A 12,439-nucleotide genomic window follows, 5' to 3' on the forward strand; every position below is an offset into this window, starting at 1 on the left:
CTTCCCTCTCCCCCACCTTTTATACTTGGGTATTCCTGACTATTACTTCGGTCCATGTTGGGGGTTGGGTCCTCTCCTTCTCTTGCTCTCATCCTCTCCATATCTATGGTCTCAGACTCTTCTTGAGTCTGTATATTATCCTCCCCCTGTGTCACTGTACCCCGGCTTCCCGTTGATATACTTTGTATAGCCGTTTCTAAATGTCCATTACCAGGAACTAGCTGGCCTATATTTTTAGCTCCTTTTACCTGGGGGCACCCACCACCACTACCGGGAGGGCTCTGCTCCAGGGTCCTCCTCCCTCTTCCCGCTGTAGGAGGTCTCTTACCGTTCACGACGATACTGTCCCCTTTCGGCTGTACATCCGCCCGCTTTATCCCAGACTCACACTCTGTTTTCTCCACACCGTCAGTTATGGTGGCTCCGCTCCGTTTTTTAATGTCCAGCCGTCCAGTTGGCTCAGGTGTGCGGGGGGACATGAAAGCTTTAATGCCGTCCATTGATTTCCTTCCTCTCCCTGCTGCTGGCTGCGCGGCTACTTGTCTGCGAGTTGTCATCCTTGTACAATAACACAGTGGGAGCTGTGGTGTAATAAAGCGGTGACCCGACTGGCCAGTAACACAGCAGTGGAATGGTGTAATTAAATAGAAGGGATTTTGTACAGTGGCACCGTGGGAACTGTGATGTAATGAAGCAGTGATCCAGCCAGCCAATAACACAGCGGTGGAATGGTGTAGTTAAATTAAAAATAATTTCATACACTGACACAGTGGGGACTGTAATGTAATGTGGCAGTGACCCAGCCAGCCAGTAACACAGCGGTGAAATGGTATGGTTAATGGTATAGTTAAAGTTGCGTACAGTGACACAGTGGGGGCTGTGGTATAATGAGGCAGTGATCCAGCCTGCCAGTAACACAGCGGTGGAATAGTAAAGTTAATAATATGGTTTAACTTGATATAATTTCGTACTCTGACACAGTAGGAGTTGTGTTGTAATGAGGCAGTGATCCAGCCAGCCACAGGGGTGGAGTAATATAATTAGATTGAAGGGGTTTAATACAGTGACACAATGGGAGCTGTGGTGTGTAGAAACAGTGACCCAGCCGGTGTCTTGTCAAATACAGTCCCCTATCATATAGTGTCCTCCCTGTACTGCGCAGGCGCAGTACGGAGGACAAACGAGACGCCGAAAGTCTCTGAAGTTTAACAGCTGATCATCAGCTGTACACGGCGCCTGCGCTTTTATTCTCACCCTATGTCCAGGATCATTCCCTACTATCCAAGTGGACATAGAGTGAGAATAAATAGTTGCCGAGCGCAGCGAGGCCGTGCCCGAAGCGTGGCGAGCGAAGCGAGCCCGCGAGGGGCCCTCTTACACAGCCATCGCTAAGAACTGCCGAAGCGCCGTGTACAGCTGATGGTCAGCTGATCAACTTCGGACATTTTCGGCATCTCCTTCTGCTCCGTACTGCGCAAGCGCTGCGCCTGCGCAGTACGGAGCGGACACTATCCGATAGGAGGACACTATATGGCAGAACACCGGCCAGTAACACAGCGATGGAGTGATATTTGTAAATGGTATGTGTAGATTGAAGGGATGTTCATGAAGGGATCAGGAGGAACCGCCAATCACCTCTCACCTCACTCTCCTTTCACTTTCGGTTTTGGCCGCCCGTCCGTTTCTCCTGAGAGCTGCGTTGTGTGTTTGCCTGCCAGAGAGCTCTGGTGTGTATCCTCCCAGCGTTCAGCTTGACTGAAGCCAAGTATTTCAGCAGATATGCAGACAGACAGGCTCTCTCTCTCTCACTCTATGTCTCAGCGTCTCTGTATTCCATCTGACAGCCGGATGATTTCTCGTGCTCTTCGCCCGGGAACATGAGAGGGGGGGGGGAGGAGCACTTCACTCACTCACACACTCACGCCCATCCTCTCCCGCATATTTGCTGTTTTAAAAGTTTGCAATATTCTATGAAAGATTAAGTAGGTGGGATATTGTATATATTTTCTCGTAATTCTGCTTTCCAAGAAGCATGAGGAAGATAGCCTATAAGCTGTGTTAATAATACTCCTTGTATTAGGTCCTTCAGATTTTCTGTATCCCATCCCATTAACTGTTGAAGTTGAAAAGCAATAAAATACATCTTAGCCTGTGGGATAGCCAGACTTCCTTTGTCATGAGCCAATTGACATTTAAATAATTTAACCAGTTGCAGTGCCATCAATGTACGCAGGGTGTGTCTAATATGTCCAGTCCTTCTGCCCTGCTGCCGGGATCGCCCTGTCACAGCACAGGGCAATTCAGCTCTGATGAATCATAGCTGCATTGCCGAGTACAGGGAGAAGGTCCCAGCGTTCGTTCGTTTTTTTTTTTTAACAAACATGTCATACTTACCTTCTCTGTGCAGTTGGTTTTGCACAGAGTGGCCCCGATCCTCCTCTTCTGGGGTCCCTCAGTGGCGCTCCTGGCTCCTCCTCTTCTCAAGTGCCCTGCTCCTCCTGCTGCTCCTGTGTCCTGCGCTGTGTCATTGACTCAGACAGCAGGACTCGGCTCCGCCCCTGGCTCCCGCATCATTGGATTTGATTGACAGCAGCGGGAGCCAATGACTGCGCTGCTATCAGTCTATCCAATCAGGACCCCAGACACCGGCTGGAGCGGATGTGCTCGTCCCGGGCGCAGGAACAATTGGGCTCAGGTAAATAAAAGGGGGGCTTTGGGGGGCTGGTGCACTACAAGAGGTTTTTCACCTCAATGCATAGAATGTATTGAGGTGAAAAACCACAAGGGTTTATAATCCCTTTAAAGTATAAACCCACTCTCATCCCTTCTAAACTACTGCCATAGTGGTTATCTATAAAGATATACGTGCCTCCTGCATGTATCCTTACTTGTCAAATGTCTCCTCTATCTGTTATGAGACCCGAAAAACTGCAGATTCTGTGGGTGGGTGGAGTGGAGTCGTGATGTCAGTAGACTCCCCGCCCACCTCTACACTCCCCTTGTCAACATGCATTTTCTCCTGTGTATTTCTTACACAACTTCTGCTATGATCACTAACATCCAGTCAAAACCCAGAATAGTCACCACATGACTTCAGCATACCCAATCTTGCTGAGGTGTGGAGCAGCCAATCCTGGGAGAGCTGGAGAAGAAAGAAGGAGGAGATCTGAAGTACACAGAATGCCTCTCTCAGGCTTGTGCATGAGATATGTAAATCACCTGTCACTCATAGCAAGGGGGGAGAACTGACTCCTATTTCTCTGTGTGTCAGTTTTTATCTCACTGAAAAAATATAAGAGGACTGCTCAGAGCTCGATTAACTCTTTGTGGCAAGACTGGGCACAGATGACATGAAATCCTAAACTGTACAAGGTGCAAGCCTTAATTAAAAAAAAAAATAGGTTTACATCCACTTTAAAGCAACCTGGCAAGTAAAGAAAAAAGTTTTATTTTTTTAATTAAATATTCCTCTGTTGAACCCCTTATTAATCCTTAGTTTACTCTAATCAGCCCTAATTAGCTCCTTATTCTCCTTCTCCATTCAATTATAATTTTCCTGGTGATTTGTTTTTTATGTTTTTATTTTTTCTATTTTATTAATTAATATTTTAACTTTTTTTCTGTTTTTGTTTGCTTTGTTTATTATTATTTTTACACATTTTACATATATTTAAATGTATCACACTGAAAGAAGCACAAAATTGAAAAAAACCTACTTTACTTCATTTGTAAATAACTTAGAATGCTTTGTACCAAAATAATAATTTTAGTGTTGTTTTAAACAGGACAGATTACAGAATAAAATGTACACTTTGTAAGCGCAGTAACACTATTTATTTTTAAACTAACACTGCTCAAAAAAAGAAAAAGTGCCTTTTGTTTTGTTTTATTAAATTTAATTGTCTAAGGATTGCGAAAAAAAAAATCATTGTTGCAGGACAATATTCACAAAAAGAAAGCCTTGTTTGTCCTTAAAAAAAAATACATGTATTACATTAAAAAACAATAGAAAAACTTCTGTGCCTGGGCCTATATTTTTGAATATTTTATATATATATATATATATATATATATATATTATATTATACAGTATTATATAATATACAGGATGTATTGCAGTGTTATCTTAAGTAATAAACTGTCGCCAAATAAACAGGTTCATAGCACATTTGAAAATTGCTCTGGTCCATAAGGGGTAAACAGGTGTGAGTGCCGAAGTGGTTAATATGTGGGTTTTTTCTTCTTTATTAATTCCCTAAATAAAGACTAAGGCCCCTTTTACACGGGCGCCTTCGTGGAATGAATTCCGCTTGCTCACTGGGGGATTGCACCACAGATCCCCGCTGAGCAGGCGGATGACAGGTCCTGTCCTCTCCGCTGTGCAGAGCGGACACGGACACAGTCCCGCTCCCCTCTATGGAGACAGTGAATGGAAATGAACTGCCTGTCTGTTTTCATCCAAACGTACCTGATCCGCCAGACGGATAGAAAATAGGACCACCATCCATCGGGATTTTGGGGGCAGGATCGGATTGGATAGCTGGCATCCGCTGCTCCAAAGGAAGACTGCAAGGTCCGATCGGTCATGAAAAACTGACAGGCGGACATGATCGGACAGCCCGTGTAAGAGGACCCTAAATTAACTTATACTACATTAGCTTTATCAACATGGGGAAAACTTCTTAACTACTGTTAAGGGTAGTCTACACCAACTGGAGCATGTATGTTTAAGCATATCCAGAAGAGATGTAAGATTTTCAAATAGCCCTGTGTATTCTGTTAACTAAAAAAATATTTTCCTTCTGGAATGTGAAATTAACATTTTTGGTTTCTATCCACTGAATACAATATAACTGTATTCATGATTTCTATATTTCCTTTTCAGGCCAGAGGACATAAAAAGCAAACCACCCAGACACAACATGTATGTTCTTCAGGTAAAGGAAAGATACTGGTTGTGTATGATTAGAGCTTGATATACACAGGGGATATGTGCTTTCCTTTCTTAATGATAAGATTGTCAGGTTATTGGAAAAATACACAGAAGGAAGATATCTCACCTACATTTAACATTGTGTGTAGCACCCCCATGACTGAAGCATGCACTTTCTAAAGGTTGAGTTGCAGGAGCCTGGAAAGCATTGCACCTATGATCAGTGGATTAGGGGTGCAATTTCAGACTTTTGCAGACAAGCCCTGCAGCTTTCAGTCAGAACCTTCATATGGGCTGTAATTTTTAAATCTGCAGGGCTTGTGCATGAACTACAAGGGCCCCTCATCAGTGCCTTTGCAGTTCATTCAGAACCTCAAGCTGTCAGTCGCAGTGGTTGATGGTACCTGTAGTTCATTCATTTACAGGAAACTGTAAATGAATGACATGGCTGCGTGGATGGAGCCCCGCACGGGCGCACGTGTTTTGCAGGGAGCAGGGAGAGGATCCCCCAGCTGCAATCACACTGAGGGGGGATTGGAGGGACTGGTGGCAGGAGCTGGAACATGTTACATGTTGCACCTTAAATACGGGTGGATCCTTTAAAGGTGATCCTTTAAATATATTAAATAAAGTTGGAAATGTTGGCCGTTTTTTTACAAACTGATTTTGCTGTCATAGTTAGTCCAAACAAACTATTTAAAGTTAAATGAAATCTGAAGTTTGGCTTTAAACCCCACATGTACAGTAAAGTGCATTCTATTCAAGGCCGGTGCTACCACTAGGAAAACTAGGCAGCCGCCTAGGGTGCCCTGCTGCCTAGGGTGCCCGGCCACTGGTGTTCCGACTCTCTTCTCTCTGCAGCAAGCAACTAAGTCTCAGCATCAGCAGGCAGCCACTGCTCCATTCGCACAAAGTGCCAGAGGTGCAGTGGCGACGGAGGACTGTGGCTGTGTCCCGACTCCTGAATGAGTGGAAGTAAGCAAACATTCATTGATGGGTACTGGTAGGCTGCATTGATGGGCGCTGGTGAGGCTGCATTGATGGGCGCTGGTGAGGCTGCATTGATGGGAGCTGGTGAGGCTGCATTGATGGGTGCTGGTAAGGCTGCATTTGATGGGCGCTGGTGGGCTGCATTTGATGGCCACTTCATTAAAAAGGTGGGGTATACATGGGCAGGGCAAAGGGGGTGGAGCTAAGGGGGGCGGAAAAATTAGGTTTCGCCTAGGATGTCAAAAATCCTTGCACCAGCCCTGATTCTTTTTTTGCACCAGTGGCTCACTGGACTAACTTCAGTGTAACTAAATGTCTTCATACAGATCAGTGCTTAGTGAAAAATTAACTTCCTGTTTAATTTTTCTTTGTTTTGGGCCAATCGTCTGCATGGGGACCGAGAAATGTAAAACCTGCATTGGCTTTGTTAAAGCGCTCAGCTCTAATTTATGCATCATTTACAAAAACGTAGAAATAGGGGAAGCCTATCTTGGATGTGGCATGATCTGGCACCCATAAAATTTTGTTTAATACAGATATACAAGCAGCTTTGACTTTGCATCCATATCAGTGCACTGAGCAGATACCCAACAGCACTTAACCTATAATTTCCTCCATTTCTAGTTGTATGGACACCCTCAACCCTAAAAAAGCACACAAATATGACATTACTTTTTATCAGTTACCTTCTTTTCCCATACTAATATGCTTGACCAGTTAAAAAATATTAATACCATCAAAATATATTTGTTAATCACCACTATAAGTTAATAACAATAGGAGTAAAATCAAGCAATAGTATATTACACATTTAAGCTGTCGCCTAGTTTATACTTTCTGATTGTTTTTCTTTTTGTTAATCCTACTTTCTTATCTTTATTTCTTACCAGATACTGCTGAAAAAGTTACATTTACTTTAAAAACTCCACATAGGCTGGTTCCAGGCTCTGAATATGCCCACATCATTGTTTCAGGTAAGAACCAAATACTGTTATTTCATTTTGTAAATACATTTATATCCTTTTGATTTCCATGAGCTATTATCCTTTTTTGACAGGTGACCTCATGGCCAACCCAGTCGAAAATCTGGAAGATATAATTGCATTACCAGATGGATGTGCGGAGCAGAGCATATCCAAATTTTCCAGATATGCTTCTGTCCTAGATTATCTACAGAGTATCAATGAACTCACACCTAAAACTAAAGAAGAGCTTCTGGAAAGACTAGTTGAAGGTAAGCTGGTCTTTAAAAACAGAAGAAAAATTGAGGGTAGTAGTACTGGAAGGAAAGCTGCTCGGTTTCAAATGCCACTAATGTGCAAAAGTCATATGTTTCAGCAAAGGCTTAGCTTGAAGCTTGTGGGCCCCCGATGCAAAAGTTGACATGGCCCCCCCCACTACAACCCACCACTTCCCCCTTGTGTGCAGATACACCCACCACATGCCAAGATACTCGAAGTGGCTTAAAGTGGTTGTAAACCCTTACAACACACTTTTACCTACAGGTAAGCCTAGATTAAGGCTTACCTGTAGGTGCTGTAAATATCTCCTAAACCTACAATGTTTAGGAGATATTTACAATTCCCCATACAAGGATGTCTTCTGCGCATGCGCCGACCTATTCGGCGCATGCGCACTTTAGAAACCACGCGCTGTGCCGTTCCAATGGAAGGTCATGCTGTGACTGGCGGCTCCCACGCGCGGGAGTGACGTCACGCGACTCTGGCCAGTCACAGAGCCGGAGTCCGTGACCCCAGAAGGAAGATCGACGCTTCCAGCCGGCGAGGAAATCGGGGACATCGCAGGCTGACCTGATGTGTCCGGTAAGTGACACATAATAGGCTACTATGCGATGCATAGTAGCCCATTATGCCATAGTAGCCCATTATGCTTTACCTTTGCAGGGAAACAAAGAGGAAGTAAACCCTCCTCTTTAAGAGTTTTGAGTTCCCAGAGTTCCTCCTTACATCCGAGGACAGGGATCACAGCTGAAGAATTAGAGAACAGGGATCACTGCTGGAGAAACAGAGGACGGGGATCACTCCTGGAGAATCAGAGGATAGGGATCACCGCTGGAGAATCAGAGGACAGGGACCCCTAGCAGGTCACTTGGCAGAGCTCCTTTCCCATCCCAGCACTGTATACAGCTCCCCCCCCACACACAATACATAGGGCTGAAATCACATTCCTTTATACACAGTCTGTCAGCCTTCACAGGGTGTATCTGCCTTTTATGTTGCCGTTCTGACCTGTGAAATTCTCTGGTCGGAACGGCAGTGTAGTTGCAGTAGGCAGATACACCCTTTGAAGATCGTGGCTGACTGGCTGTGTTGTAAAGGAATGTGATTTCAGCCCCGTAGAGGAGGAGCAGTATAGAGTGCCGCAATGGGAAAGGAGCTCAGTAGCCAGGCATACCATCCAGGGTGGAGGGAGTGGTCAGGGGGCTTGGGGGGGGGGTGGAACTTAGATATGGGGAGATATGGGAGGGCAAAGCCATGTGACACAAAATCTGGAGCCTGCAGCCCCTCAGGAGATGTTAAGGGATCTGTTTTAGCAATTTCTGAAGGTTTCTTTGTCAGTGTTGGCAGGTGTTGGGGGAAGGACACCTCCCAGAGCTGTGTGTCTTATCCCCAGTTGTCAGGGAAGTGTGGTAAGCATACATCTCCGAGTGGGGGGTACAAAGAATCCCAGCTGGTGACTAGGAGACACTGAGCAGTGTCTTACCTCACCAGTAACATCCGTCCCATCGTGGCTACAGGACGGCACTCTTCTCTTTTTAACTCACTGAGCTCGGTTACCATTCCATGTGGCCAGCACACAGCACAGACACTTCCCCATCCTGGGCTGTTCTCACCCCGTGCTCCTCTCCGCTCAGAAAATGGCTCACAGTTTCTCCCCAGCCAATGTGTCATGAACAGGTGTGACCAGAACCGTGTGATCTGCGACAGAGGACACCAAAACGTATATAAGTGAAAATATAATAATTTATTAAAGTAAGTGAATAATATAGTACAACCACCTCCAATATGACACAGTGCAATAACCAACCAACAGACAGAGACCCACAAATAACAACAGATAAGTACAATAAATGGGAAATACCAGGATCATAAACAATAGCCAGGCCAAGGTCATACACAGGGAGATCAGCAGATGGGGTAAGGAACACAGGACAGGGAGAGGATGGATGGATCAGACTGCAGGCAGGGTATCAAGGTTACAGGTGGGACAGGATAGGGATCAGGATAGGGATCGGACAGGGAGACAGGATCAGACACACGGGTCACAGGTTCAGGGCACAGGTACAGGTTTAGAATCAGGATCAGATCACAAGCTAGCAGGTCAGCGCACAAGGAAGAAACCAAGGCAAACATGTGAGTGCTTGCTGGGTATTTATAGGCCTGTGATTGGCCTCAAGTGCCACCTGATTGAAGGAGGTACTGTCTGCTCCACACTGCCAGGATCCATCTGCTGGTGGACACCAGTACTGCGGCCCAAAGATGACATAACATCAGCAGGGAAAAGCTCTCCTGACAGTTCCAAACTGCCAGGAGACACCTGCTGGTGGACCTCAGTACTGCATGCCAAATGACAGATATTACCAGCGGATGGAACATTTCCTGACACAATGAGAACAGAGGGGTGTGGTCGACTGTGGAACGCAAAGTGGAAGCCCAGAATTGGAGTGTGGCTGTGGGGCCCTAGGGCAGATCAGAGCTGGACTTTGTGGAGGATATGATAATATGACAGGGAGGCTGCAGGGGCCCCCTGGAGCTAGGGGCGGGGTTGCGATTGTGACCCCTGCAACCCCTTATGCTACGCCCATGTGTTTCAGACTCGGGTTGATTTACTAAAGGCAAATAGACTGTGCACTGTGCAAATTGCAGTTGCTCTAGAGCTTAGTAAATGAGGTGAATCTTCACTTTGCACAAAGTACCCACTCAAGTGTAAGGGAAATTAAATAAACAGCATGTTTTCTTGCACATAATTGGATGATGGAAGTCAACAGAGCTTCTGTTTATTTACTAAGCTCTGGAGCATCTGCACTTGCATTTTGCAAAGTGCACATCCTATTTGCCTTTGGTAAACTAACCCCTTAATCTGCATGGACAATGTGGCAACTTGATAACTTGATAGGATCCACTGCCAGCCCAATTCAGTGTAGTTGTATTTGAGCTCAGTGTAGTGGAAAGGATGCTATTCCAATGAGAGGGAAAAAAGAAGGAAGTGGACGTTAAAGGCACCACAACTACAGAATAATTAAAATGTACATATTTAATTAGCCATAATACATATAACACACCAACAACATTAAAAAATATGCTTCTTATTACTGATTTGGACCAGTGCACAAAGCAAGGTCCATAAAGACATGTATGAGTGAGTTTGGGGTGGAGGAATTTGACTGGCCTGCAAAGAATCCTGACCTCAACCCGATAGAACACCTTTGGGATGAATTAGAGCGGAGACTGCGAGCCAGGCCTTTTCATTCACATCAGTGCCTGACCTCACAAATGTGCTTCTGGAAGAATGGTCAAATATTCCCATAGACACACTTCTAAACCTTGTGGACAGCCTTTCAAGAAGAGTTGAAGCTGTTATAGCTGCAAAGGGTGGGCCAACTCAATATTGAACCTGCGGACTAAGACTGGGAAGCCATTAAAGTTCATGTGCGTGTAAAGGCAGGCGTCCCAATACTATTGGTAATATAGCGTATATACCAGCAATTTAGTAAGTCAAAGAACCCCCAAAAGGTGATCACATACTTACTATTAAGGAGAACTAAGGCAGGTGGAAAAAGGCGGCAGCGGTGTAACCAAACCCCAGGTCCCAAACAGATGGATGTGGGGGCACATCTAGAAATGGTACAAATGTAGGGTAAGGCAAGTACAGTGCCTTGCAAAAGTATTCACCCCCCCCCCCTTGGCATTTTTCGTGTTTTGTTGCCTCATAACCTGGAATTAACATGGATTGTTTGAGGATTTGCATCATTTAATTTACAGAACATGCCCACAACTTTGAAGATTTTTTTTCTTTTTTTATTGTGAAGCAAACAACAAATAGGACAAAATAACAGAAAAAGTCAATGTACATAACTATTCACCCCCCTAAAGCCAATACTTTTAGAGGCACCTTTTGCGGCTATCACAGCTCCAAGTTACTTTGGATAAGTCTCTATGAGCTTGCCACATCTTACCACTGGGATTTTTGCCCATTCCTCCTTGCAAAACTGCTCCAGCTCCTTCAAGTTGGATGGTTTGGGCTTGTGAACAGCAATCTTAGAGTCTGACCACAGATTTTCTATTGGATTGAGGTCTGGATTTTGACTAGGTCATTCCAACACATTTACATGTTTCCCCTTAAACCACTCAAGTGTTGCTTTAGCAGTGTGTTTGGGGTCATTGTCCTGCTGGAAGGTGAACCTCCGTCCTAGCCTCAAATCACACACAGAGTGGTACAGGTTTTGCTCAAGACTATCCCTGTATTTAGCAACATCCATCTTTCCCTCAACCCTGACCAGTTTCCCAGTTCTGACTATCCCTGTATTTAGCAACATCCATCTTTCCCTCAACCCTGACCAGTTTCCCAGTTCTCACTGCTGAAAAACATCCCCACAGCAAGATGCTGCCAACACCATGTTTCATTGTGGTGATGGTGTTCTTTGGGTGATGTGATGTTTTGGGTTTGTGCTAGACATAGCGTTTTCTTTGATGGCCAAAAAGTTAAATTATAGTCTCATCAGACCAGAGCACCTTCCTCCATACATTTTTGGAATCTCCACATGCCTTTTTGCAAGCTCAAAATGTGCCATTTTATTTTTTGCTGAAAGTAATGGCTTTCTTCTGGCCACTCTGCCATAAAGCCCAACTCTATGGAATGTCCGGCTTATTGTCGTCCTATCTACAGATACTCTAGTCTCTGCTGTGGAACTCTGCAGCTACTCAAGGGTTACCTTAGGACTCTGTGCTGCCTCTCCGATTAATGCCCTCCTTGCCCAGTCCGTGAGCTTTGGTGTGCGGCCGTCTCTTGGCAGGTTTGCTGTTGTGCCACGTTCTTTCCATTTGGTTATGATAGATTTGATGGTGCTTCTAAGGATCATCAAAGATTTGGATATTTTTTTATAACGTAACCCTGACTTGTACTTTTCAACAACATTGTTCCTTACTTGTTTGGAGAGTTCCTTGGTCTTCATGGCAGTGTTTGGTTAGTGGTGCCTCTTGTTTAGGTGTTGCAGCCTCTGGGGCCTTTCAAAAAGGTGTGTATATGTAATGACAGATCATGTGACACTTAGATTGCACGCAGGTGGACATCATTTCACTAATTATGTGACTTCTGAAGGCAATTGGTTGCACTAGAGCTTTTTATGGGCTTCATAACAAAGGGGGTGAATACATACGCACATGCCAATTATCAGTTTTTTATTTCTGAAAAATAGTTTTATGTATATATTTTTCTAATTTCACTTCACCAACTTAGACTATTGTGTTCCTATCCCTCACATATAATTCAGATTAA

The 12,439-nt window shown here is 44.7% G+C and overlaps 1 protein-coding gene across 1 annotated transcript in view; it reads left to right on the plus strand.

The window, feature by feature from the left end:
• LOC141105853 (alpha-2-macroglobulin-like) overlaps window positions 1-12,439 on the plus strand; it is a 368,197-nt gene that overhangs the window by 225,476 nt on the left and 130,282 nt on the right. The window contains exons 21-23 of the mRNA XM_073595997.1: window positions 4,886-4,937; window positions 6,814-6,897; window positions 6,981-7,157. Of these exons, the coding sequence (XP_073452098.1) occupies window positions 4,886-4,937; window positions 6,814-6,897; window positions 6,981-7,157 (313 nt within the window). The remainder of the gene's footprint in view (window positions 1-4,885; window positions 4,938-6,813; window positions 6,898-6,980; window positions 7,158-12,439) is intronic.

The sequence above is a fragment of the Aquarana catesbeiana genome, linkage group LG08 (genome assembly GCF_042186555.1).
Source record: "Aquarana catesbeiana isolate 2022-GZ linkage group LG08, ASM4218655v1, whole genome shotgun sequence".
Taxonomy (NCBI): domain Eukaryota; kingdom Metazoa; phylum Chordata; class Amphibia; order Anura; family Ranidae; genus Aquarana; species Aquarana catesbeiana.